Below are 25,276 nucleotides of genomic sequence, written 5' to 3'. Positions count from 1 at the left end.
GCGTGGTACAGAAGAAAGCAAAAGCACAAAAGTCTCCCATTATCTATATTTACTGTTTCACCCTTCATAAGTACACCACCCAAAAAGTGAACAAACATCATACGTGGCTCAATTCCCCATACTGACTTCGCTATAATTCGGTCACCCTCACTTGCCCGCACATCATTTCCGTTCTTTAACACTGTCATTCAACGCCTCTTCCTTCCCCGCCGGAAACCAAACGAAGCAGAAGACCACTGTCTCACGCCGTTAATTAATTTCATACATAGGTAACACATAGCATCTTATAATTCCTCTTTCTTTTTTCTCCTTGTTCTTCTCCCCTTCTCTCATCACTCTCCCTCTCACCTGACCGGCACTGTGAAGGAGAATACGGCGAAGCTTTTTCCGCATCGATAACTTCCGGTTAGGATTCCTTCCTTCTATCATTTATTGTGATTAGCTGGTTTTTGTTCCTTAAACAAAACAGTTCATAAACCCTAGTTTTTTTCAGATTCGGATTTAGCGAGTTGATTTTTTTGGATTTTCTGTGTTGTATTTTTCGTTTATTTTTATAGTTTTAATCCATGAAATTCCATGTTCTGGCTATCCGCTTGCCTGCGCAGTGTGTCTGGGTGTATATGATTTTGAAAAGGATAGTTATGTTTATTTATTTCGAGGAAATAGGGAGTTAACTAGCAGTAGTTTCCTGATTTTTTTCGAAATAATAATGAAAAATAGTCTAGCTTGCGAATTTAGGCAGAAATTGATCTGTTTGTTGAATATTGTAAAGTGTGGAATTGCTTAATGGACCTGCAAGCATTTAATTAATTCAGAGACATTTCTTATATGAAATGGACGAGAAATGAATCCTTCTATGTGTTTTTAAGGCTGAAATGTGTTTTTAGTGTATGATTTTGAATGTCTGATTGTTTGGAAATTTATGTTTTAATATGCTTTGGGTTATGGAATTGTGAATGAATATCTATGGCTTTGATTTGTGGTAGCGTGACTCTCCATGTAGAGGCATGGTTTGAGGTTGGTATTTGATTATTTATTTCTGCTTTTGAATTGATTTGGGATTAGTAGATTTTGATGATAAGTGCGCATGTTTTTCTAACAGGAATTCTAGCGGTTCTTTTCTGCTTTAAGCTTCTATTCAAGGTTTGCTTTTTCACGGGGAGTTAGATAGTCTCTGTGATACTGTGAACATGGGAGCAGCTTGTTGTGTAGCTGCAAGAGATAAAGATTTCCCCAGCACAACTGGATGTCAAGCATTGCATAGGAATTCCGGATGTTCCCCAACATTGAGTTTTCGCTGGGACAACCGAAGGCGTGTGGCCGGTGAAATTGAGGATTTGTCATGTCAAATGTCGTGTGGAGTCAGTAGAGATGTTAGTGTGGAGATGAAGGGGACTTTAGGTTCTGATAGAGGGAATCTTTCAGATGGTTTAAGCCCGCTTGAGAGTTTTGGAACACCTATATCTCTGAAATCGCCGGTTCATGAAGGAATGGGTGTGATCCTGACGGCTCAACCTTCAGGTAAAGGTTTGCTATTTTGTGCTTGTTTTGTTTGATCTTCTTTTAGGTGAAAATAAATTCTTTTTCAAAGCTGAAGTTCCATTCTAATCTGTGTGCCAAATTGTTCCAGAAATCCACGTGTGCACTTTGATTTGAACAGAAAAAAAGTGACCTATTTCATTTGCTAAGCAATAGGATCTTGAATTCTTAAGCACTTCCCTCCTATTCACAGAAAAAAAAGGAGTCTGACAGTGCTAGTCAATCATGTCAAAAAAGTGGAAAATTTAGACATCCCCGACCACGTCTATCTGCATCTTATTCAAGTTTTAGCTGCTGATCTTCATAATGTAGTTCTGACATTTATGGTTTTCAATCTCATTATATATTTTCTTTACTTCTAATTGCTTTGTAGCACCTGCACTCGACATTTTCTTTAGCTGATTTTTGGAATCAAGTTTCTAGTCCATATAAACTCTGTACTATTTTTGGGTACATTGATATCTTACTAGTAGGGCACAGAAACTTTCAATTCATCCCTGGATTGGCAGATCCACCTGCTGTTTGCTGTTAGTGGACTTCAGTTATAGCGATGCTGTGATGGAGTTCCTTCTACTTGTTTACTTCTTTTTTCTTGCGCATTGCTGCAAGTATAACAGTTTTTGGGACTGTGTTCTTTTCCTGCTTGCCTTTGAGGTGGTGTCTTTTAACACTTTCATTTTCTTGGTGCAGATTTATCCACGGAAAGCAATTACCCTATGGGGGTGAGTTTGAACCAATAGAGATGCAAAATTAGTATGAGGATGCTTTTGTTTATGTATCCCTGCTGATTGCTTAATGTTTTAATTTTATTTCAGGTGAAGAGCTTGGCGGAATCACCTGATATTGCAGACTTGCCATTACCAAAGATTTCATATTCTGTACATTCATCATTTTCAACACCTACTACTGATCCTTTACCAACCTGTGGTCATCCGCATCCTCCTAACTCAACCCCATCTAGACGGGCTCGCCGCTCACCTGGGCACCGGTTATTAAGACAGGTTTCTGATAGTAGAATCCTGGGATTAAAATCACCAAATAACTGTTCTTTGTCTGAAGGAAGGTCATCATTTGTACTCTCCACTTGCAGCCATGACTTAACAGTGGGATCCCATGGTGGATCTTCTGACGGGTGGTCCATGAGAACCTTTTCTGAACTTGTAGCCTCTTCACAAAGAGGGAGGTGGTCTTTTGACAGTGAGCACTTTGGCTCTGGCTTTGGAAAAATAAGTGGATGTAGCAGCAGGTTCTCGTGTTCTCCCTCCTCAGATCTGCAAACTTGTGGAGCTTGCTCAAAGTTCTTGACTGAGAAATCTGTGTGGAGCAGCCAGAGAATCATCAGCACCAATGACCTCCCAGTGGTTGCTGTGCTGCCATGTGGGCATGTATACCATGCAGAGTGCTTGGAGGCTACAACTCTGGAGGTTGACAAGCATGATCCCGCATGCCCAATATGTGAGGGAGGAGAGAAGCAAATTTTGAAGATGTCCAAAAAAGCTTTGAGAACTGAAGCAGAATTAAAAGCAAAAAGCCTTAAGATATCAAGAAACCGAGTCATTGATAGTTACCTTGATAGCGATTCTGATGATTTTTATCAACAAAAGAATGCCATGAAAGACAGAGAAGCTGCAAAGATGGATCCCGGCTCTGGTGCAGCAAGCTCCTCCGTGAAGCCATTCTTGAGACGGCGCTTCACATTTGGGTCTAAATGGAGTCGAACCCTTTCAGAGAAAAAAGGGTTTTGGGCAAGACATGGCAAAGATTGACTTGACTAGTTTGAGGTGAGAATTTTTAACTCATTTTTTCAGCTGCCATGCTAGTACGCCATAAGTTTTTTTTATAAAATAGTCCATCTTTGCTAACAAGTAAAGTTTTCTGCCTCTCCCTTTTTCTTTTTTTCTTTTTATATATATATATATAATTTATATCTCTTCTTTTTTTCCCAGTTCTCCGTAAATGCTGGAGATGTGATTATCATGTAGGATTGAAGGAGAGGGCTGTGATTCAACTCAGGCCTTGAGCGCATTCTTTCCGTTAACTCTTTGTTTGCCTATCGAAAATCTTTGTCCCTCCTCTCTCGGCCTCACTTCAGTTTTAGTTTTCTAAAAAAAGAAAAGAGGAAAATAGGTTTCAGATAAATCCATTTACAGGCGTAGTCTAGGAATCATCCGCCTGATCTCCGAAGCCCTTAATTTTGCTATCCATGGGCTGGACTGAATTTTGACAATGTTCTGCACTTTTGTATTCTATTAATCAATGCTAAGAAAATGTCTCTCTCGTGCACGATGGGTGTCTTTCCCACTGTTGTCTGCCTTTGGTTTAATAATGCAGTAGTTGAGAATTCTATTATATGTGAAGGTGCTGCACAGAAGTGGCTAGGAGACCACCCATACAAGCAATGCGCCTCCCAGCAGCGAAATGTAAATGATAGGCGATTGATTCTGGGTATCAATTTTGAAAAGATCCATGGAAAGGGCTTAAAAGGAGTATTTGATGTCTTCCCAGTTTACTTTTCGGAATGATATAGTTAATATTAAGTGGAGTATAAATTAATTTTACTCATTTGACACTAATCATCAAGGTTGATATTATCAGGGAAATTATGAATGTATAGCCCTAGACTTCTGAATCACCTGTGAATTTATTAAACCATTCTTAAAAGGTTGAAAGAGAGTGATGCTTGATATAATTAATCATTTTTTCATAATTCAACACAAATACAATCAGTGGTGATAATTTAATGCGATTGTCTGGTCATTTATTTATCGGGTATCCCTTCGTTTATAAGTTCTTCACGCAAATCATTACTAAAACATATAGCACCAATCTTGTTTCACGGAGGTTAATTAAATTGCGATGAATGTCCGCGACAGTGTGAATGCAGTACTTATTAGGTATTATATATTACTGAGCTGGTTAGAAATAAGCATCCGTTGTCGTCCAGCGGTTAGGATATCTGGCTTTCACCCAGGAGACCCGGGTTCGATTCCCGGCAACGGAACTTTTATCATTTTTTCAACAAAAACAATATAGAAAAAAAGATGTGAGAAAATGTCAGAAGTGGGATTTGAACCCACGCCCTCTCACGAGGACCAGAACTTGAGTCTGGCGCCTTAGACCACTCGGCCATCCTGACGTCCGATGCTTGGTCTGAGATATCATCTAAATTGATTCAATTATTTTGTTTTAATACAAGTTACAAATCACCACATTTGGGATAATTTTGCTTTGTTGAAGAATATCGCCGGTCTGGTTCCCGCTCTTGGTACCGTCATGACCAAATTATTCGCAAAGAAGAACGACCTGCGAGATGGATCTATTCATTTTCTGATCCCAAAATAATAACTCTAAAAAACCTTAATATGTATTTTGATCTGAACTCAACATTTCAAATGATTATGCACCGGAAACATTAAAAGATCACAATCAGTTCCCTTATAATTTGGCTGTCAAATGGTCCGGAGCACCAAGAAGATCAACTAATGATTGGACGCTCCACGAGTGTTGTTCACTCTTTATTGACACAAAACATGGGCTGATACAAAGAGCAAATATACTTCCTCACACAACCTTTCTGACTATAACCTGTGCTCCTTTCAGTTTCGGATATCAACAACATTGTGACTCACAAACTTCATGGACTACAGTGAAATGGGTTTTCCATTTGATCAATAATACTTAGCAATCCTGATCTATAACTTGGATGGAGAAGCCTCACTCCTAGTTCTCTCTTCATACGCATATTGGAAACCCGTTTATCTCCTCTTGAATTATCCTTCTTGGTAGGTGATGCAGCACTAGCAGAATTAGAGCTCCATTTAGTGTGGCCTGGCCACTTCTTCTTGATCAAGTCCTCTGCATATGTAAACACCTCTTCACGAGGAGCTGGGTCATCATCCACAATATTGTAAATTCCCCTGAAAAAGGGAGATTCAGTGGAATCTAGATGCACTTCAGACAACCAACAAAGATATTAAATTCCTGGAGTTAAACAGAGAGATTGATAAACAGTGGTAAAATGACATAGGGTTCATTGAGCACATGGCATACCTAAAAGGATATATCATATTTTTTTGAAGGTTAGCTTTAAGTTAGGGCTTTTACTTTCAATGTGGCAGACTTACTCTCTCACAAATCTAATGAATTATGTGCAAGAAACTGGATAAAAGAATTATTTTTATAAATGCCCACCTGGAGGATGGCGTGTAAATACTAGCCTTCAGTGCTTGACAAATGTCCTCAACATGAACTCTGGAAGTGTATTGCCTCGATTTTCTCATCTTCTGACCTTCTGACTGTGGCTCTTGCTTAATTATTGTATCGACAGCGCTGCCAAAATTTGTTTCCAACTTAGCCGCACCACACCACACCATATTTAGCAGGTAAATATTAACATTTAACTACCAACTAACCAAAAAGAAGTGCATGGTTTCTCCCGGGGAAAAAAAAAACAAAGTGATATATTAACACCTCTCGCTCCTAATAATAAAGGGATGTTGCTAGCACTCAACGTTGGGGTTAATTAGCGTAGGCATCTTATTCTTGAAGAGAAAAGTGAGAACTTGGAATAGAGAAGTGATACGGATACTCTTCAATGGCAGCTGTGGGTCAGCACAAACAAATATGGCATATAGAGATGCTGATTACAACCTTCTTCCAGGACCATAGATACCTCCAAGACGAAATACTTGAGTGGAAAACCCCAGGCTTTGGCCCAGATTTAGCCATCCTTCCTCAGCATCTAACCTCAATTTAGCTAGCTCACTTGTAGGGCTGGTTGGATAACTGCCACATGATAATGCAAGTAATTAGTGGCATGCAAGCTATATTTCTTACACAGCAGTGCATAAGGGTCATCTGCTTACTCCTCATCCACCCAAGCACCATCACAATGACCATATACACCTGCGAGCAAAATGAGGTATCACCAAGTCAAACCCAACTATTTTGCAAGGATGGAAGAGGTTGGAACGTGCCAAAAAATTCAGATGATGGGAATTAAAAACCCAAGTCTTTGTCTTCTCCCTAACAATTCATGAGGAGATTCAAGCATATATAATGCATCCTTTCAGCACTAATTCTCCCTAAATCTCTATTTCCTTGGAAACATGATGAATGAAACAACCATTTGTTAAAATGCAGCGGCCTTTGCATCTAATGTTAAAGGAAGATTATTATATATATCAACCTGCTACAAAGTTGGATTTGACGCTGATAATCAGTAAGTTTGTTTGAATTTGCCTAAGCACTGGATGATTAAACTAGTAGAATTGGTTTATTTACCGGCTCTGATTCGGTATAAACTCCAAAAACACAAATTGTTCTCATATCCACCATAACATTGAGAAAATACATAGTTTGAAGCAAAACCAAACTTACGTTCACCTACCACGCTCGATCTATAAAAAAAAATAGATGATAAAGTTCTCAAAATATTCAATGCTGGAATATATATTCACATATATATGCAAGTAAAAGAACACAAACAAGCATTTGACTTTCATCCATACATGCATTTATGAATTCTAATACCAAAATACGTACTGGTAGATGACAAGTAACAAAGCCATTGAAGATTTCCGTCCAACAGCGTACTTCTTAAAAGTTCTTCATGCTGAAGCATCTTAACAATGACAAGAAATCAATAGCATAGAATCAAACATTTCTTGTTTAGGGAGCATTCAAGCAATATCAAACATAGAATTCAACTAGGCAGTTCACATACCGGATCACCCGCGCACCCAACAGGAGGGATTGAGACCAGGAGGTGCGTGTAACATTTCAAAGCATTTAGAGTGCTCAATCTGAAATAAATAAATAAATAATGAAGAGCAAAATTTCAACAACTTTTGAAGCAAGAAATCTCAACGTTAATAAAAATTCCACATAATGACTTAGACAACTAATTCATGACAAGAAATCTTCACTCAAGAAATAAATAATCCCAGCAGTAAAAAAAAAAATTAATAAGTTTTTTTCTCCAATCACTTCATTTTAAATAAAAGTCAACAAAAAATTAAAGAAAATAAAAAATAAAGCAAAAACACACTCTGGCTGATTTGCATCAAGAAGGTGAACATGAAATCCCTTCTCCTCAAGATGTTTCTTCTTCGTTTTGCTCGTGCAAGTTCCAGTAACTACCCTGAGAAAATATCCAATACGACAACGTTTTTGTTAAGTGATTTAATAAAAAATCAACCGTGCTTCAAAACTCGGAGAATTAGGAGTTACCAGCCTTCTTTTTGAAGGGACTGTGCAAAGAATTGACACACAAATCCCATGCCGAGAATGAACATCCGATTCTGAGATTCGGATTCCGATTTATCCGTTAGGGAATGTGAACTGGTTGAAAAAGCAGCTACACGAGGCAAAAACGTTGACGTTTTTTTTGAGTTTGAAGGAAAACAACCGGCTTGTAGAGGAAAGCGTGCCGGTATTTTTACCTGGTATATCTCCATAGCGGATTGTGACATATCGGGTGTAATTTGAAGTGCCGGGTCAGTTTTTGTCGCGGGGAAGCTGGGCATAGGAGTTGGAGTTAGTACGGACAATGACAAATCTAAATTTAAGGATCATGGTGGTAATGGGCTTAGATTGGGCTTTATCACAGTCACGTTAATCTGTTACCTGGGCTGGGATTGATATGAGCCTGTTACAGTATAATCTATTAGAGTAAAGCCCATGCTGCATAGCACTTATTTTGTTGTTCATGGAAAAGGGAATATTTCAATCATGTAATTGCTTCTCAAAATATTGCACCATTGGGTTTTGAAGATTGAGAGATTCCTAAACATCAAGAAATTTAATTGTAGGCATCTCGATATATTAAAGAACTAATAATATTAATTTTACTATATGATTTTATTTTAAATTATTTTTGAAAAAATACTGAATTGTGGTGGATTCAATTCTCTAGACTCACTCTATCTTAAGTTTAATTGACCTCCAAGCTCAAATCTTTTGGGTTTGACTTGATTAACTAACAATTAGCTTGATTAATGGGAGAAATCTTAGAGTATTTAAGTAATAATTATTAATATTCGATCCATTGAACCATTTTAAGGGGAAAAAAAAGAATTGTCTTATAAAAATAATTTTTATCAAAGTTAGATTTTTTTTTTTAATTTCTATCTCTCCTGATTCTCTTTCCTTGTATCCTTATGAGTACATTTATCTTTTATAAGTAACTATTTGAATAATCAATAATTTTTTTATTATTCAGTTTTTTATTTATTATTGGATGACATTTCTCGTTTCCTTTTTATTCTCAAACTATTGGTTGTGGAGGTGTGAGTAAAAGAAATAAAAAAATCAACTTCAATTATAGATATTTTAAATTGAAAAAACTATAGAAACTCAAAAAAAAAATATATATATATATATATATATATACCATTCCAAATTGTGCTGTTTCAAGCGACATATTAATTTGTAGTGGAAAGTATTTTCTAATTAAAAATTCATCAAAATAATATTTTTATATTTTTAAATTTTTATTTTTGGCATAAACATATTAAAACAATACTAAAACACCAAATAAAATTTAATTTAAAACAAAAAATAATAATAAAACAAAAAACAAAACACGGGGATCCATACAAACAAAAGCTACCTTTATTTTTCAGCGTATTTATCAAATTTGAACCTTGATGAACAAGGAGAAAACATTTCCTAATATCAGGTCTGCTATCTCAATTTCAGTGAACTTGCTAATTGATCCTCGTTACCAGTAAGGGTTGTGTCGTGGTTTTTCACTTATCGGGGCCGGTGCCACTAACAACTAATAAGTCCTCAATTGAGCTGAAAATTAAGTTCAGGATCATTTATATGTGGGATTTGCTATTCACTCACGGATTATGTAAGTTGATTACAATATTACCACTCTAATCCATTTCTCCACCAAATTTTTCTTGACTTAACATTTATGATTTTCTTTATTCAATGAAAAATATGAGATTTTTATTGATATTTTTTTATAACATATAAAAAACACTAGATTTAATTTTTCGTCTATATTTGTCTATAACTAAATGTGTTTTCACTCACTCAAATAAATTTTAGAATTTACACGAGCAAATAAAGTATACATCAAGATTTAAATAAACCTTTTCACAAAACTTGCAATCCTCATGACTTGTAACAGATCGTTGCCAAAATATTTTTCTCATTTGATAGAGTCAATTTTAGTCGTGTCCAATTTTTAAAAAGATCCCTGATTTTGAAAGAGGCTTTGATTGGAGAAACAAATGAGAAGAGAAAAAGTGATCAGAACGCTGATTTCTAGCTTAGAGTAAGGACTTTGTACCCTCCCATTGATAAAACCTGGCCTATCGAGTCAATTGGAGGTATCTAGTAACTTCAAAATGATTCGCAAAAACTAGATCTCAACTCAGATGTGAAAATAGGTTTCCAAATTTTTTTCCCCTCTGATTGAAAAGATGGTAAAGATGACTTTTGAGTTGTTTTGAAGACATTAGTATAAATATGAGGTGTTTTTAACTGAAAATAGCTACAGAATACACTTACCGAGTAAAAAACCGAAGAACGTGACTTTTCCAGGACTACCTGTCGTCTGCTTCCCTCTTTCTCTGTTTTTCCTAGCTTGAGGCTGGGCCTGGTTGCCTTGCCTCATCGTGTCCTCCTCGCCATTTTTTTTTCTGTTGAGGCAGTGTATTTGTTGGGTGTCAGTTGAAGGCCAGGCTAAATTTCAACCAAAATAGCAATGGATAAATGAAGCTTCACATATCCCAGGGTTAAATTTCAACCAAAATAAATAACCCATGATGTACTTCGAGACCAAAAACCAATATAAGATACATGATTTGATTGGAAAAATAAAAATTTGCCATTACAAATGTCCTATAAATATAAGACACCAAATTCTCGACTCATTGACTACAACTCCGTGGCTTGTAGTTTAGGCAAGGATCGAATCTAGTCTTTGCCAAAATCAGCATTGTAGTGCGCGGTAGACTCGAGTTTCTTTGCTTCATTAAGTTTTCGTACGGCCTGCAATAAATTTCCACCAGCATATAACTGAGCACATATATTTGGAAAGAAACATGCACAAGAACATTCTTTATGTGTACTAAAATTTACCTTCATAAAATCTTCATGGATGACATAATCACGTTCTGCACGGATTGCTGACATTCCAGCTTCCGTGCAGACATTACGAAGATCAGCTCCATTAAAACCCTGAGATATATGCAACAATCATTTAAGCGAACGATATATGCATGTAACAACCAAAGTCACCACTAACTCACCTCTGCAAGTTTCACAACAGCCTCATAATCAATATCCCCATGCTTCGCAATCCCAGCAGCATGGATCTTAAGGATTTCCATTCTTGACTGTTCATTTGGTAGTGGAATCTCTATTTTTCTGTCTAATCTTCCTGGACGAAGAAGTGCAGGGTCAAGAACATCAGGGCGGTTTGTGGCCATTATCATTTTAACCTACAACACACAATTGACCACTCAATTTCCCCAATTATTCAGTGGCTGCAAACTTAAACATCTAAACATGTATATAGAAAACTAGTAGATGAAAGTGGCTGGCAAAAGATGCAGCGCTAACACACGCAACAGAGATATGATATAGATATAAGCTAACACATGCATTTACAAGAGATTTATTTTAAATCTCCAAATTATCAGACATTAAGTTTACTTAAGTCCAAGGCCCACAAATTTCAACAGGGAATTAGAGCAAAATTAAGGGTCATGAAGAGGATGATGCAGTAGCCTAGTCACATGCAAACACAATGTTCATATCTGCTAACTTCCCCAACAATAACAAGCCAACGGCAAGAGTTTACTAAACCAGAGAAGATTCAGAAGACAGTGCATGGTGCAGAAGATCCCAAGCAAACCCACTGTATGTATTTGAAAATAACGAAGAATAGAAAAACCACACCCATAATGCAATGTTGATATTACTCACTTCCCCCAAAACAAGAAGCTAACAGCAAGAGTTTACCAAACCAGGCAGGATTCAGAAGACAGTGCACGGTGTAGAAGATCCCAAGCAAACCCACTACATTTGAAATAATGACAAATAGAAAAACCACACCCATCTTTCCCAAAGAAATTTTTTTGTTTAGTATCAACTCACAAAGTGGTATTAGATTATAAACCAAATTTACCTTCCCAAGCTGATCAAATCCATCAAGTTGATTAAGCAACTCCATCAATGTTCTTTGAATTTCACGATCAGCACTTGTTCCCTCACTAAAACGGCGTCCACCAATTGCATCTATCTCGTCCATGAAAATGATGCAGGGCTTGAGAGACAAAAGCAAATTGTATATTTAATGGAGGTATAAATTAGTCAGAATAAAAAAAAAAATTCATGGAACTAAGACTCTTACTTGATGATCACGTGCATACCCAAACATTTCTCGGATCAACCTAGCACTTTCTCCTATGTATTTGTCAATGATGGCACTTGAAACAACCTTAATCCAGTTTGAAAGGGCAGCATGTTAACCACAGGGGGCAATTCCAAGCAATAGAACATAAAAAAGGAAAAAAAAAGGGGCTGAATAGATGAAACAGGATCTGACCTTTAAAAAGTTGGCATCTATGTTGCTTGCAATAGCCCTAGCCAGCAATGTCTTCCCAGTACCAGGAGGTCCATACAGAAGGACACCCTGAAAGAAAGTGAGCAAGAAGTTAAGATGAAATATAATCTAACTTTATTCATACTGGTATAAATATTACCGCTGATACTTTATATGTATATCACAAGGGAAAAGAAGGGGAAAACATAAAATGAGACCTTTGGAGGCTTAATCCCCACTCTAATGAAAAGCTCAGGGTTCATCAAAGGTAGCTCAATAGATTCCCTCAATTCTCTAATCTGATCAGATAAACCACCCACAGCTGAGTAGCTCACATTACCAGGATCTTCATGCAGCATGTTATAAACAACTGGGTCAACCTGTCAGCCCCAAACACACACAACATCAAACATCATTCACGACACTATAAATTCTGGCATAAAAACATGTTCTGAAACACCACAATGACTTACTTCACGTGGAAGAGCTCGCATGATCGTAAGTGTTGTCATATCAAGAACCACTCTAGTTCCTGAAGTCAGTTTTTCCTTATCCACCTTACTACGGCAGCCTACCACATACCTCGGCCCGCTGCTCGCTTTGACAATCACTGAATTTAAAAGAAATAAATCAAACAAATGCCTATAAATATCAACCATATATATACAGCAAGAACAGAAGATTAAGGGGAAAAAAGAAACATACAGCGTTCATTGTCAAGAGGTCGAAGAACTTCTCCTATAATCTGACCAACACTTTGAAGAGACTTCAAATCATCTTCTGTTTTGTTAAATTCTTTTTTTGCAGCTTTCAAATTCTCCCTCGCTGCAAAATAGACACGCATTATCCATACTATTATAGCTCATGATTTGATACGAAATTCACAAAAAACAAATAATTTTTAATCCTAATTTCTGCAGGCAAATTGGATTGAAACAAAAATAAAATAAGAAATTTGGTGATTAATACAAAAGGAGATGATAATAATAATAATAAAGAGAAAAGGCCGATTAAGAAATCAGATTAGATCTTTGATTAAAGTAATTAAAGAAATGATTTGAAGTAAAGTAAGTAGTAAAGGAGGGAGTGACTGACTAGATCGAACTCTGGATTCGAGCTCTTTGTGGTTGAGTAACTTCTTGCGATAATCCGCCTCTGCAGTACGACGTCGCGCTGCGTCTTCTCCATCGTTGCTTATCGTTGCCATTCTTCTTTCTTGTTAATGGAGCTCAGAATTTACCTTCTCTTTGTCGAGGAAGAGAACCGCTGCAGCTGACTTGAAGCTAGGGTCGCCTGATTTTATACTTCAATTCTAATTTGCCGTATGCTGGCTGATAAACGACGTCGTTGTAATCTGTAGCTTTGCTGCTAATTCGGCCCAGGCTAATAGACGGTTCCTGACTGTTTGGAGAAAATATAATTGTTTTAAAGTATTTTTTATTTAGAAATATATTAAAATTATTTTGTTTTAGTTTTTAAAAATTATTTTTAATATTAGTATATTAAAATAATTTTAAAATATTAAAAAAATATTAATTTAAAATAAAAATAAAATAAAATAAAATTTAAATTTTTTAAAAATACTTTTAAAATATAAAAACAAACCGCCTTATCCAATATAAAAATAATGTTGAGAGCTTAGTTGTAAACGCTGTACAGGCTTAACAAGTAAATCTAGAATTTAGATGAGTATGTGTTAAAAAAAATAGAATAAGTCAATTTATCTGGTTGACTCGATTGAAAACTCTATTAATCTATAATTTAATAGAATAGAATAAAATTCAATTAGTTAATTTTTTTAACAATATTATTTTAATTCTTTAAAAACAATTAGTAAAAAAAATTAATCCTTTTAATATATAATTGGAATCTTGTCTTGGATCGATATCAGATTAAAATTAAAATTTTATAATTATAATTGAGAGTGACGCTGAGAATTTTTTTTTAAAAAAATTAATCCTTATTGATATAAAAATTATTTAAATTATTTTTCATATTTAAATAAAAAAATAATGATGACAAGTTATTTTTTTTAGCAAATTAAGAATGACTAAAAGTTATTATTTTAAATTTATGAAAGAAATCAAAGGAGAGAGCAGTGCTTAAAAAATAATTTGTCATATTCTTTTTATTACTTCATGAGTCTACCTTAACAAAAAAAAAACAAATATGATAAAATAAAAATAAAAAGAAACTCGTGACCTGCTAAAAAAGCAATAAGGATATTTTTACTTAAAATTTCTTTCCTTTACTTATATCTATTTTTTTAAAAAGTAAATATGAAAGTAGCTAATAAAATCACTAATTATTTTCTGAACACTATAAATTTTTTTGAGAGAACAACTTGATTTTAATCAATTAAAATAAATTTTAATATCTATGGAAATTAAGTTTTGGAATACATATGATACCAGGAAAACTTTCCACCAAAAAAATGATACCAGGAAAAGCAAAATCATTAAATTGGTTTTTAAAGTATTTTTTGTTTGGAAATATAATAAAATAATAAAAATATTATTTTTTATATAAACACATTAAAACAATAAAAAAACACAAAAAAATTAATTTGAAACTAAAACAAATAAATTTTTTAAAATCAAACATGGGCTAGCCTAGGACTTGGGCCTTCTGCAACACCTTTTTTAGCACAAAAGATATTCTCTGTGACATATGGTGTTCCAAGAATACGTCTTTCACCCTCTCATATCCCTTCTTTCCCATTGTCAATCTTCTTTCAACATGTGTGGCTAACTTCAAAATGTTATTTGCAAGAGGAATCACGCCTTCTTTTCCAATAGGATGCAACAAGCCTGTGGTGCCGTTCACGACAATCTCCATAGTGCCTCCAGCTGCAGTGCCCTGGAAAATTGCAATAAAAACGAGTACGAAAATTAACACCTAGATTGAAACAGAACACAGGAAAAGAAAGCAAAAATCGGTAGGTTTTGGGGCAGTATATTTGCTTAGACTGAAAGACTCACCAACACAGGCAGCTGAAAGGCCATTGCTTCAATGGTAATCCGCCCAAAGCACTCTCCTCTAGCCTACATTAATAATAACTTCAAATTTCAGCATGAAAGCTAGTGCTTAGCAGAATAATTTTTATCCACAAAGGGGAAAACTGACCAAAATAATGCGTGAGATGAAATTTGACCAAAAGAATCAAGGCATCAATGGCAGAGCAAAACTACTTTTAGATTATCAATTTCATCCTTTTTTCCCTTCACTTATTGTATTTAACTTTCACAAGACTAGTTTTCTGCATCAACATATTCAGACAAGAGGGCATTGAGTGTAGAGATGTATGCACAAGGACCTGTTCAAAGAAGAACCAAAGGACTATTTCTAAATGGAGAGTTTAGTAATAAGAAATGGTCCTCTACGAAAAAGCTTTGGCAGTTTAAGAGTTTCCTGGAATCTCGTGTGATGTTTTAATTGATCAAGTGCTCATAGAATTTTTTTTAAAATTCAATAGCGCCTTTTTGTCCTTTTTCCAAAGATGAAATAACAAGAACAGTGATAAGAACACAATGTTGCTTCCAATGAGAATTCAGAAGTTAATCTGCAGAACAAACCTGAGAGTTCTGCACAAGAACATCAATCGCAGCCAAATATGGAGCAACAGTCAGGGTTTTATTTACAAAGTGAACACGGTCTTGAATCTTCTTCTCTAAAACAAAATTACGCAGCTCTGTTTCAAACTTCGTCTGAGCATTCATGTCACTTCCCACAATTACTGCATGCACTGATGGCACCTGCTGCTTCTTCTCTTGGATCAGATGGAGGCTCTCATAGAAAGAATGAAGAAAGAGGTCCTGCCCTTTCCCACGCGAAACACCTGCAACAACAAGGTTTCTAATGCTCATCAAACAAAAAATTTCACGATGAACATTCGCTAGAATGGATAGTGGAAATTGAAAACTTGAACAGACAGTTCTCTCTTTCACTGGCTGATGGAACAATATAGGTCAAGATAGTTATTTCATCAGCAGGGAGAACATACTATTTATGATGGCAAAGAGTAGATCATCATCCCTCACCCCAAGAGACTCTCGAACATGCTCACGAAGCACCCTCTTGGCTACACTATCTTCAGCCACTTCCATAAGGTCCTTGCTATTTCCAAGGTGGACAACATATGTTTCAGGCATTTTAATCCTAAAACCAAAGATACGTACAATTTTTTTTTTTCAGATGGAAAAAAAGCACAGAGCACAGTAAAATCCAAATAGACTCCAATGTGAGCCATAATATACACTCTACTAAACTGATGTGATTCATACACTTGCATACCCTAATCGCTCTCGAGTCCTGTTCTTCCAGTATTCTGCTGTCGTATGCGAATCAATCATAGCACCTGCAACAAAAGGGAGGTGCTTAACATACTCTAATTTGAAGTAATGCCCTCTCATTTCATGAATCCACCACAGAACCTTCGGAAGAACTTGCTTCACATTCTCCTTCAAAACACCTTCCAGCCACTTCCCAGCAACAGCAGTATTTAAAACAACCAAGTCAGCTTTCATCGCTGTATCTATCGCTTTCTGACTTTTTGCAGAAAAAACCTAAAAATTTTAAAGCCAAATTATCCATTTCAACTATCCGTTAAAATTTTAATAATTCAATTCACATCTACCAAAAAAAAAAAAAAAGAATTACCTGCACTCCGCGGTCCAACATTTTACGCTCTAAGCTGTAAATAACACCATCATCAGCTTGGGCCGGTTTCTGATTGGTGATCCAAACCACTTCGGCTCCAACTCCTCTTAATAAAAACGCAAGCTCCATCAACAACAGAGGTCCGCCTTCAATTTTATTTTAAATCTCCACTTAGTACATTTTTCTTCTCAAAAATAAACAGAAACGAAAAGAAAAGGAAGAAGAAATTGAGTACCAGAAAGAGAGAGCTCGTGAGAGACAAGGAGAACGAGCTTTGATTTCATGAAACCAAGAGGATTCGGTCCTGAACTTGATGTTTGCGAAGCTGATTGAATCTGAGCTTGGAAGTGGTCAGTAGAGTTACAGGAATTGAATGCGGATCTCGTGAAGAAGAAGAATGTCAGTGTTAAGAGAGTGAACAGAGCCAGAATCATCAGTGTCCATCTCTTCTTCTGTATTGTATTCCACGCGGTTGCTTGTTTTCCCATTTTACTATTGCTTCGCTCGCTGTTTTGTGGATTTTAATTCTCTGGTTTGATGCAGTTTTCGAAATCGGAGTCGACGCGGATCAAATTAGGAATCAAAAATCAAAATCTTGTGTTCCACTTCGTTGGATGGAGTGTTCACTGGTTTGTTTACGATCCGTTGATACGTTTAACATGTCGTTGGTTCCACATTGTCCAGCCCAGACGACAATTATACTGGGCGAACGACAATTATAAATAATAGGAGATGAGTCGATAGTTATAGATTCAGTGCCTGTGCTATATCAAATTTCTATGTGAGTCCCTCTAGTTTGCTTTTGTTTGTTTGAGTACTCGTATTTTTTTTAGAAACTTTAATTAGATACCTTTTTTTTATCATTGATGTGGAAATACTTCAGAAGGGATTTTTTTTTTATAAAAAATATATAAATTAAAATATAAGAAATTATAGAAAATAAATGACTATTTAAATGTAGCAAAATAACAAAATTCTGATTATCTCTTATAAATATCAACATCCTGACCATTGTTCCTTTTGTCATGCACTGCTAATGTTCTTTCATTATAATTATTTTGCTTCTTTTCACCTAGTATTTATTTAATTAGTTAATTGGCTTGCAACTTAATTACCTCGCATACTTTACCTTTCCAAAAAATCTAAAATTAGATTATTTTTTTAATGATTTAATAAAGTATATTCTATATGAACCATGAAGCTTGGACTATATAATTGATTTGTTGAGTTGGGTTAACTCAAATCTATTATTTTTATCCAGAAATGATATGGATTTAATTTTTTTTTTAATTTTTTGATGTTGACTTGGTCAAGTATATTTAGAAGAGAAATTAACTCGAAAAATAAAATCAAGACCAAGTAGCATCTATTATGGCAACACTTCAATTCATATCAGATACCGGATTCCACCGTAATTAAAAGCTTAATACAATACATAATGCTCTTCACCAGGTTACATAATTACTCATTTTAATTAACAAGGCGACAGTTCTTCCTAACTTCACCATTAAAACCAGTAAGAGGACTAATGCTTCCCATCTTAACCATAGACTTGGCAAAATGCTCAAAGAACCGGCCCTCATCCTCAGCATATCTCTTAACCAACTGAATTGTCTTGCCAACTTTACCTGTATAAAGCACTTCATCAGAAGTGAGAAGCCCTTTGCCCCAAAGTAAGAGCTTGAAGTAAGTGTTGTCAAATTTTGCTGGAGAGGCCAAGTCCAAGGGAGAAATGTTATTGTCTCCTCCAGATTTTGGACACACTGACTTCAAATCTAAGAAATAGTTTTTCTCTATAGTATGATCTGGCTGGTTGTTTCCATTTTGGTTGTATAGCCTCTGCTTGAAGGTCACACACCTTGCTACCCCAATTGTATGCCCTCCTGAAACATGGCAGTTTTCAAATTAATAATCAAATGATCCATCTGTGGTGTGACAAATATTAACATACGCAGAAGGATGTGTTGTGTTCAAACCTGAGAGAGCAACAAGGTCAATATCATTAAGGCCTTGACGCTTGAAAAGTGATATGAGGTTTTGAATGGTGGAGTTGGGTGCAGGGATGTTGTTGTTTGAGCCACTCAGACTCGCAGTCTTCGAGTCCCTTCTTCCTAATGGGAGTTCCCAATTAGGCCCGCCGCTCTGAATCAAAACACCAACCGGTTTTTTGTTAGCAAAAAAATGGGTTAATAAATGGCATAAGGTGCCAAGAATTCAGAATTCAGAAGGTAGAATTTGGTTTTGGATTTTGCTTACTAGCACAGTTGAGCCACGAGCTGCCAAGGCGAGAATGTCTGCGCAGGAGACAGTTTGAGGGCATGCTTCTTCCAACTTAGCCTTGATTTCATCAACCACTTCAAATCCTCTGAGGGAATTCTTGTTTGGTCCAGAATTCTTCTCACTCACTATCTTTGCACTATCGTCCAACAATACCGATGCATCACAACCCTGCAAGATCAATAACATGACAATTTAATCAAGCAATACGTTGCTTATAAGTCTGTTCAAGGCCATATGATGCGATCACTTCAAAGAAATGGTTACAGATTATGCGTAGAACAAAGATAAAATGCAGAGAAGATGAAGAAAAATACAAAACCAGGTGTATGACCTGCACAAAGCAATCATGAAAATGAAGCCTTAGCAAAGAGGCAGGCATCCTGGAGTCCTTTGCAATAGCTTTTCTTAACACTGACATGACAATGTCATTAGCTTGAGGACATGAATACTGATAGAATCCAGGGAACAGACCAGAGGAGCCACCACCAAAAGGACCACCCTTTCCACCCCAGCCCAAACCAGGATGAGCTAGGCTCGTTGTTGATGAGAGGAGAACAATCATGACAATGAAACTAAAACTCGCTTTAGAGAAAGCCATGGATGAGAGGATTACTATAGTTCAGTGTAGACAGTGATGGGCTCTCTCTGTTTGCCATCTCTGCTACTTATATCTGCAGCTCAAACGCGTCCCTTACCAAATCCTTCTATAACACCTAATGTGGATAGATATGACCATGTCTTTCTTGTTTGTATGCCTCTTTCGGCATAGAAGAGTACAGACATGTGCTTGTTGATGAATTTGGTTGTGTAAGTGTTTCTGGTAGTACCTGCTCCAAGACAATATCCCAAGAGTATCTCTGAGCCTGCCTCTTTCAGCTTGCGGTTTCACCATGTCATGAGGTTAATCAGTGACGCCACTCAAAAAATTCACGCAAATATTTGTTATTTATTTTCCCTCCCTCTAGCCCACTTGTTAAAGAAATCATATCATGACCATAGTTTTGCGGGGGAAAAAAATCAAAATAATATAATTTTGATTGATTTAAAAAAAAAAACAGTTATTGAGTTAATGATTAGATTTTGACTATCCAATCAATTTTTTTTTTATTTTTTCAACTCGAACTCCAAGGTAATTATATCCTAAGTATACCAGCTAGTCTGGATTTTAAAACAATTAATATGATGAGCTTGTTTTTTTTTTAATATTAAAAATATATTTTTTATATATTAATTTTAATTTTTTTAATGTTTTCATATGTTGATATAAAAAAAATTAAAAAATATTATTTTAATACATTTCTAAATAAAAAATATTTTGTTATCACAGGATCAAATATAACTTACTAACTCATTCAATATTGATTTTCGAATTTCTTGGGCTAATAGATTCAAGTAGTCATGGCTAAGCCCCTGGGCCCTAGCCCTCGGGTTACAGAAACACCATTGCAGAAAAATGACACCCACAGGTTTCTCAATTCCTTCTCGAAACTTATCACCTACTTTTAGTGGATTAACTTGTGCTTTGTAGAACTACGACGTTTTGACCTCTTCCAAGTTCCAACGCAGTTCCCTTGGTAACTTTTTCCTTTCTCATGGTCGTGGCATGTCCAATCCACCCATCATGTTCCAAAAGCATGCTTAGCCCTTATGCTAAGAGCTTATGCTGCCATACAAAGACGCGGATTTCCGTTGCAGTCAAGGGTGAGTTCTGTACAGTCCGATCTAGAGACTGGCATGAAAAAAAGTATGGATCACCGTTACCTCACCGTTATTTTGTGAGTAATTACATCAACCCAAACTCAAATTAATTATTCTTATTAAAATGATAATATATATATATATATATATACACACACACAAAACATTAACCTGATCATGTTTCATCGAATCAACTAAATTATTAAAATTTAATTCGATGAAATAAGTTTAATTACGTCAATGACTCATTCAATTCAACTAAAAACCTAACCTAAATTAGAGATGGTTCACCGTTCATATTAACAGTATCTCCAACTCAAATCTTTTAATGTTATTTATAATTTATAATAATAGGTTATAAATGGGTAGAATTCTTGTTTGCTAGAACTGTTACTTAAGCAAAATAGCAATGATAAAGGTTAACGCGGGAAGTAAGAAACACAAAAACCCCTTTTCAAATTTGTTAGGCTGGGAAATACTGAAGCTTCGTAATATAATCATTCGCTAGAAGCTTTCATTACAAGGATGGATTGTAAAAGAAAATCTATCTACAACAATAGGTGATCTCTCTCCCCCTTATAAAATAGAAAGAAATGACTGTAAGTTGGATGATACATATATACATGATAATGAACGGTATGGATAGTACTTACAGTTCTACAAAATCATCCAACAAGGCTAATGAGTTACGATGCACACAACTGTCTCATAGGAGTTAGCAACCTTGCAAAACGAAGCGGGACGTGCGCCTTGATCAATGTCCCACTTTCTGTGTATTCCTATTCAGGATTAAGGGGGGGAAAAGGTTACAAAAAACTAATGAGAGAACATTCGTTCTCAATAGAAGAAAATGAAAACGATCTAGAAAATACTCACTGTTCTCTCTACCATTCCAACTTGATGTATGGTACTGAGAAGCTCCCCTTTGTCAAAAGGAACCAAAGCTTCTACCCATACCATAGAATCCTACGACAAAAGAAAATTGTTAAGGCTTTCAAGCGCAACTGAAACTCCAGTGCAGTTAGCAAGAATGAACACAGTAATCTGTTTCAGTAAACAACAGGGTTTTTTCACCAACTTGATACCTTCATTTTTTCCTGAACTGCATTGCAGAATTCTTCTAACCCATCGCCATTCAAAGCAGACACACAAACAACATCTTGTTTTCTCTCTGCTTCCAACTTTAGTTTTTTAGGATCACTGACCCTGTCAACCTGCCATAAGCAGCAGTGGCTATGATGCTATCCATACAGAGTTAAGATTGCAAGAACAAAAGTTTTGGACTTGTTTCAAGTTGTAAATCATCGGAAAAGAGTCCACAGGGAAAAAAACATCACAGCACCACCGTGAAGATTAATAGATGTAGAGGTGAACAAGTTTCTAGTGAATCCAATCAGAATCACCAGGAAATATCTTAAAATACCTTGTTCCAAACCATCAGCCTTGGAATTGATGATACATCCAGTTCCGACAAAACTTCGTCCACTGCATGTACCTGTTGCTCCACCAGTGGATGGCTGAACTTGATAGTTGTATGGTATAAGATAATGGCAATGATCATCAGGAACAAATTCAATGATCATTTGGACAATATCATACCTGATGTCAACCACATGTACCAATAGCGATGACTCTGATATCTCCTCCAATGTTGCCCTGAAAGCAGCAACCTGTTGGAAGCAATTCATTTGCAGACCAGTCAAAACTCTTGAGCTCCATTGCAACATTAGATCTATAATATAAAATTCATCCTAACTCTCTTATTTGTCGGTTAAGCCAATAAAACAATTAGACCCTTGAGCTTTGCACGAAAAATGGGAAGGGAGATGATCACTGAGCTTCGCATCAAAGCAGTGAAGGGCTTACAAGAGTAGTTGGGAGCTTTTGGATGAAACCAACAGTATCTGTCAGAAGGAACTCGTTCCCGTTCTTTATCTGGAAGCAACCAAACAGCACAAGCATCTAATGTGAGTACATGCTGCCAGTTTCAGTAGGCCAGGTTGCCAAAAACATTGTAATATAAATTCCTATTGATTGGTAAAATATAAAGAAATCCATTGTGCAACTACAATCTCAAGTTGGCTTCATAAACACATAAGTTTCCAACACAAAGTGGAAAGCAATATTTGTTTAGTTCGGCACATACATAATTATACAAGATAGATTATACCTATGCCAATTCATAAGTAAGACTTTTCTTTCCTTTTATTTTCCTGACTTGTTGGACTGACCTGAACCCTTCTTGTAGTAGGATCAAGTGTCGCAAATAGCCGATCCTCGGCAAGAACATCTGCTCCAGTTAATTGATTCAAAAGTGTACTCTTTCCGGCATTTGTGTAACCAACCTAAATACAGTCAAATGCATGACATAACTATATGTTAGGGTCAGCACTCTGTTGTTTTCTTTCTGTTTTGGATTAGTAGAGAAAGGATAGATAATAGAATGTTTGTGTTTACTTACCAAAGATACTACAGGGACAGGAACAGAGGTACGCCTATTCCTGTACTGCTTTCTATGTTTTCTAACAGATTCTAGCTCTTTTTTAAGAACACCAATCTAGCAAAGCAAATGAGACAGAAAATCATGCCAAATCAACTTCATGTAAATCATCACTTCTGATTACAAAGTACATAAGACAAATTCAGCAAATCAATTACCATTGCTAAATCCAAATATCACAGAAATAGAATCACTTCACATTGCAGAATAGGATGTTCTATAGGAAATAATGATACATCAAGGGAAAAAAAACTCAGTGCAAGAAAAATTACATACTTGAGTACGGAGGATACGCTTATCTACTTCAATTTGTTTCTCTCCCATACCCTTCACCCTGCCTCCAGCTTGGCGCTCAAGGTGAGACCACATTCTAGTTAGTCGAGGTAACTGGTATTCCATTTGAGCCAGTGCAACCTTGAAAGACCACATAATTTTCAGTGTTAGTGCATACACAGTTTTTGCTTTCCAAGTTATGAGGACTGACTGTCATGTTTAACCTCTTTCTTAAAACTTGATGACAACATTTACTTAAATATGTGTTAAGACCTACAGCAACAAAATCATCAGCATGTTCACATAGATAATCAGAAATCTATTACTAGACATGAAGTGCAACAGTAATCATGCCTGCAAAGATGCTTCATGTGTCGCTGCTCGCTGGTTGAATATATCCAGGATAAGGGCAGTGCGGTCACAAACTCTAACATCTCCACCAAAAATCTTTTCCAAGTTACGCAGTTGTCTACAAGATCAACAAAAACAAAACTTCAAATGTAGAGCTTTATTGCAAAATACAGCTTAGATGAAGTTAATTAAACAATGACAATAAACTATTTCTAGATTAATCATGACAATCACAAAGAGTTCAAGAACCACACAGAATCGACATCGCCAACAATCATCTCATCAAAGAGCAATCCAAACAAAGACCATTTGCATAGACAAGTTAAAGGAAATCATAACCTTACCCCGGAGAAAGTTCATCGTCAAATATTACTGTCTCAGCACCCAGTCCATGTATCGCACTCTTAATTTCCGCCACCTTGCCTGATCCAATGTAAGTCCTCGGGTTCGGAGAAGCTAGTCTAAACACAACCAGAAAAACCAGCAATCCAATATTTTCATCGAAATTTCACAAATTCATAAATAAAATTAAAAAAAAATATGCCACTTACTTCTGACAAGTAGAACCAACAACTGCAACTCCAGCAGTATCAGCAAGCTGTCCCAATTCTTCAAGGGACTCCTCTATCCCAAAAGCATCAACCGTATTGCCTTTTCGCTCAACTCCAACCAGATAAGCTTTCTCCTCGTAAACCTTAAAAAAAAAACAGTTACTAGATTAAGACAGCAGCTACTAAATTATTTTAAAAAAGGGAGAAAAAAAGACTTAAAAAAGTAACCTCTCTTCCATTTCGAAGCTGGAACCTATTTTCAAAGCTGTCCTCTTCTTCTTTCTTCTTCTTCTTCACTGGGGTTTTATCTTCTGATTTGGTGCTTGCCACTCCATTGAAAACTCCATGGACTTCTTCTTCTTTTGCTTCTATGGTCTCAATTACTGGGTTTTGTACAAGAACGTTGTCAGGGGACACTACTTCAGTTCCTTGCGGGAGGACATGGGCCGTGAGTTTTAAGGAATAGGTTATGCTAGAAGTAAAAATTAGAGGGAATTTTGGTTTTTTAAGGTTAGGGAAATAGGGTTCGTGAGTGGATGGATGCCAGGGTCGTGTTAGAGAGCAGTGGGATACAATCATGGTGTAGTAGTGCTTACAGTTGCCTTCTGGTAACAAGTCTCGGCTCTGGAATTGGATAGCTCGACGTTTTTGCTATTTGGTGTTTTTTATTTTATTTTATTAATGTATGGATATATATTGTTTTGGGAAACATCAATTTAGTTCCGAAAGTGTGTATTTATTCTCAATTGGGTCCTAGATATTTTAGTTTTATTATTAGGTCTCAAAACCTTCCCAAACAACTGGGTCAATCTGTCAAAACTTTTCATTTATTGTGCATGTGATTTGTAATAAAAAGAT

At 36.1% G+C, this 25,276-nt stretch overlaps 6 protein-coding genes and 2 non-coding genes across 13 annotated transcripts; 2 read left to right on the top strand and 6 right to left on the bottom strand.

Annotated features, from left to right (window-relative positions):
- The first annotated feature begins 94 nt into the window (after positions 1-94).
- On the top strand, positions 95-3,822 carry LOC7479722 (uncharacterized). 3 transcript variants are annotated; one of them, XM_002301979.4, is made up of 6 exons: positions 95-269; positions 367-405; positions 1,103-1,521; positions 2,230-2,261; positions 2,355-3,320; positions 3,486-3,822. In XM_002301979.4, the coding sequence occupies exons 3-5, from the start codon at positions 1,191-1,193 to the stop codon at positions 3,303-3,305; spliced, it is 1,314 nt and encodes a 437-aa protein (XP_002302015.3). In that variant the 5' UTR covers positions 95-269; positions 367-405; positions 1,103-1,190; the 3' UTR covers positions 3,306-3,320; positions 3,486-3,822. The 3 variants fall into 3 exon arrangements, with proteins under 3 accessions (XP_002302015.3, XP_006386204.2, XP_024451736.2); XM_006386142.3 differs by lacking the exon at positions 367-405; XM_024595968.2 differs by having other exon boundaries at positions 95-405.
- A 646-nt stretch (positions 3,823-4,468) lies between these two features.
- TRNAE-UUC (transfer RNA glutamic acid (anticodon UUC)) lies at positions 4,469-4,540 on the top strand. The gene has a single exon. It is a non-coding gene; the product is annotated as a tRNA-Glu (tRNA).
- A 51-nt stretch (positions 4,541-4,591) lies between these two features.
- TRNAL-CAA (transfer RNA leucine (anticodon CAA)) lies at positions 4,592-4,675 on the bottom strand. Its single transcript has one exon. It is a non-coding gene; the product is annotated as a tRNA-Leu (tRNA).
- A 276-nt stretch (positions 4,676-4,951) lies between these two features.
- Positions 4,952-8,094, bottom strand: LOC7479721 (uncharacterized). 2 transcript variants are annotated; one of them, XM_002300712.4, is made up of 8 exons: positions 7,771-8,091; positions 7,589-7,681; positions 7,265-7,343; positions 7,084-7,162; positions 6,405-6,444; positions 6,190-6,324; positions 5,731-5,868; positions 4,952-5,456 (listed from the first exon to the last, which is right to left on the bottom strand). In XM_002300712.4, exons 1-8 carry the CDS (start codon positions 8,064-8,066, stop codon positions 5,174-5,176), a joined length of 1,143 nt encoding a protein of 380 aa, XP_002300748.2. In that variant the 5' UTR covers positions 8,067-8,091; the 3' UTR covers positions 4,952-5,173. The 2 variants fall into 2 exon arrangements, with proteins under 2 accessions (XP_002300748.2, XP_024451330.1); XM_024595562.2 differs by having other exon boundaries at positions 5,218-5,412; positions 7,771-8,094.
- Positions 8,095-10,244: 2,150 nt separating this feature from the next.
- On the bottom strand, positions 10,245-13,403 carry LOC7479720 (26S proteasome regulatory subunit S10B homolog B). The gene is made up of 10 exons (XM_002300711.3): positions 13,202-13,403; positions 12,812-12,931; positions 12,580-12,716; positions 12,325-12,486; positions 12,110-12,196; positions 11,915-12,001; positions 11,690-11,827; positions 10,809-11,000; positions 10,639-10,737; positions 10,245-10,548 (listed from the first exon to the last, which is right to left on the bottom strand). The coding sequence occupies exons 1-10, from the start codon at positions 13,311-13,313 to the stop codon at positions 10,474-10,476; spliced, it is 1,209 nt and encodes a 402-aa protein (XP_002300747.1). The 5' UTR covers positions 13,314-13,403; the 3' UTR covers positions 10,245-10,473.
- A 1,166-nt stretch (positions 13,404-14,569) lies between these two features.
- LOC7479719 (uncharacterized) lies at positions 14,570-17,460 on the bottom strand. The gene is made up of 7 exons (XM_002300710.4): positions 17,001-17,460; positions 16,766-16,911; positions 16,400-16,671; positions 16,110-16,264; positions 15,682-15,944; positions 15,088-15,150; positions 14,570-14,965 (listed from the first exon to the last, which is right to left on the bottom strand). The coding sequence occupies exons 1-7, from the start codon at positions 17,251-17,253 to the stop codon at positions 14,714-14,716; spliced, it is 1,404 nt and encodes a 467-aa protein (XP_002300746.3). The 5' UTR covers positions 17,254-17,460; the 3' UTR covers positions 14,570-14,713.
- Positions 17,461-18,109: 649 nt separating this feature from the next.
- LOC7479718 (peroxidase 9) lies at positions 18,110-19,786 on the bottom strand. Its single transcript, XM_002300709.4, has 4 exons — positions 19,377-19,786; positions 19,022-19,213; positions 18,742-18,907; positions 18,110-18,648 (listed from the first exon to the last, which is right to left on the bottom strand). Exons 1-4 carry the CDS (start codon positions 19,641-19,643, stop codon positions 18,236-18,238), a joined length of 1,038 nt encoding a protein of 345 aa, XP_002300745.4. The 5' UTR covers positions 19,644-19,786; the 3' UTR covers positions 18,110-18,235.
- A 590-nt stretch (positions 19,787-20,376) lies between these two features.
- LOC7471934 (uncharacterized) lies at positions 20,377-25,092 on the bottom strand. 3 transcript variants are annotated; one of them, XM_024594262.2, is made up of 14 exons: positions 24,647-25,092; positions 24,419-24,561; positions 24,212-24,328; positions 23,871-23,985; positions 23,520-23,657; positions 23,205-23,300; positions 22,975-23,088; positions 22,610-22,678; positions 22,343-22,413; positions 22,167-22,260; positions 21,829-21,957; positions 21,620-21,709; positions 21,397-21,522; positions 20,377-20,774 (listed from the first exon to the last, which is right to left on the bottom strand). In XM_024594262.2, the coding sequence occupies exons 1-13, from the start codon at positions 24,995-24,997 to the stop codon at positions 21,430-21,432; spliced, it is 1,620 nt and encodes a 539-aa protein (XP_024450030.1). In that variant the 5' UTR covers positions 24,998-25,092; the 3' UTR covers positions 20,377-20,774; positions 21,397-21,429. The 3 variants fall into 3 exon arrangements, with proteins under 3 accessions (XP_024450030.1, XP_024450031.1, XP_024450029.1); XM_024594263.2 differs by lacking the exon at positions 20,377-20,774 and adding an exon at positions 21,176-21,318; XM_024594261.2 differs by lacking the exon at positions 20,377-20,774 and having other exon boundaries at positions 21,176-21,522.
- Between the last annotated feature and the right edge of the window lie 184 nt (positions 25,093-25,276).

This window comes from Populus trichocarpa, chromosome 2, assembly GCF_000002775.5.
Source record: "Populus trichocarpa isolate Nisqually-1 chromosome 2, P.trichocarpa_v4.1, whole genome shotgun sequence".
Classification (NCBI taxonomy): Eukaryota; Viridiplantae; Streptophyta; class Magnoliopsida; order Malpighiales; family Salicaceae; genus Populus; species Populus trichocarpa.
The sequence above is the reverse complement of the archived record's forward strand: the minus strand, read 5'-3'. Positions and strand labels throughout refer to the sequence as shown.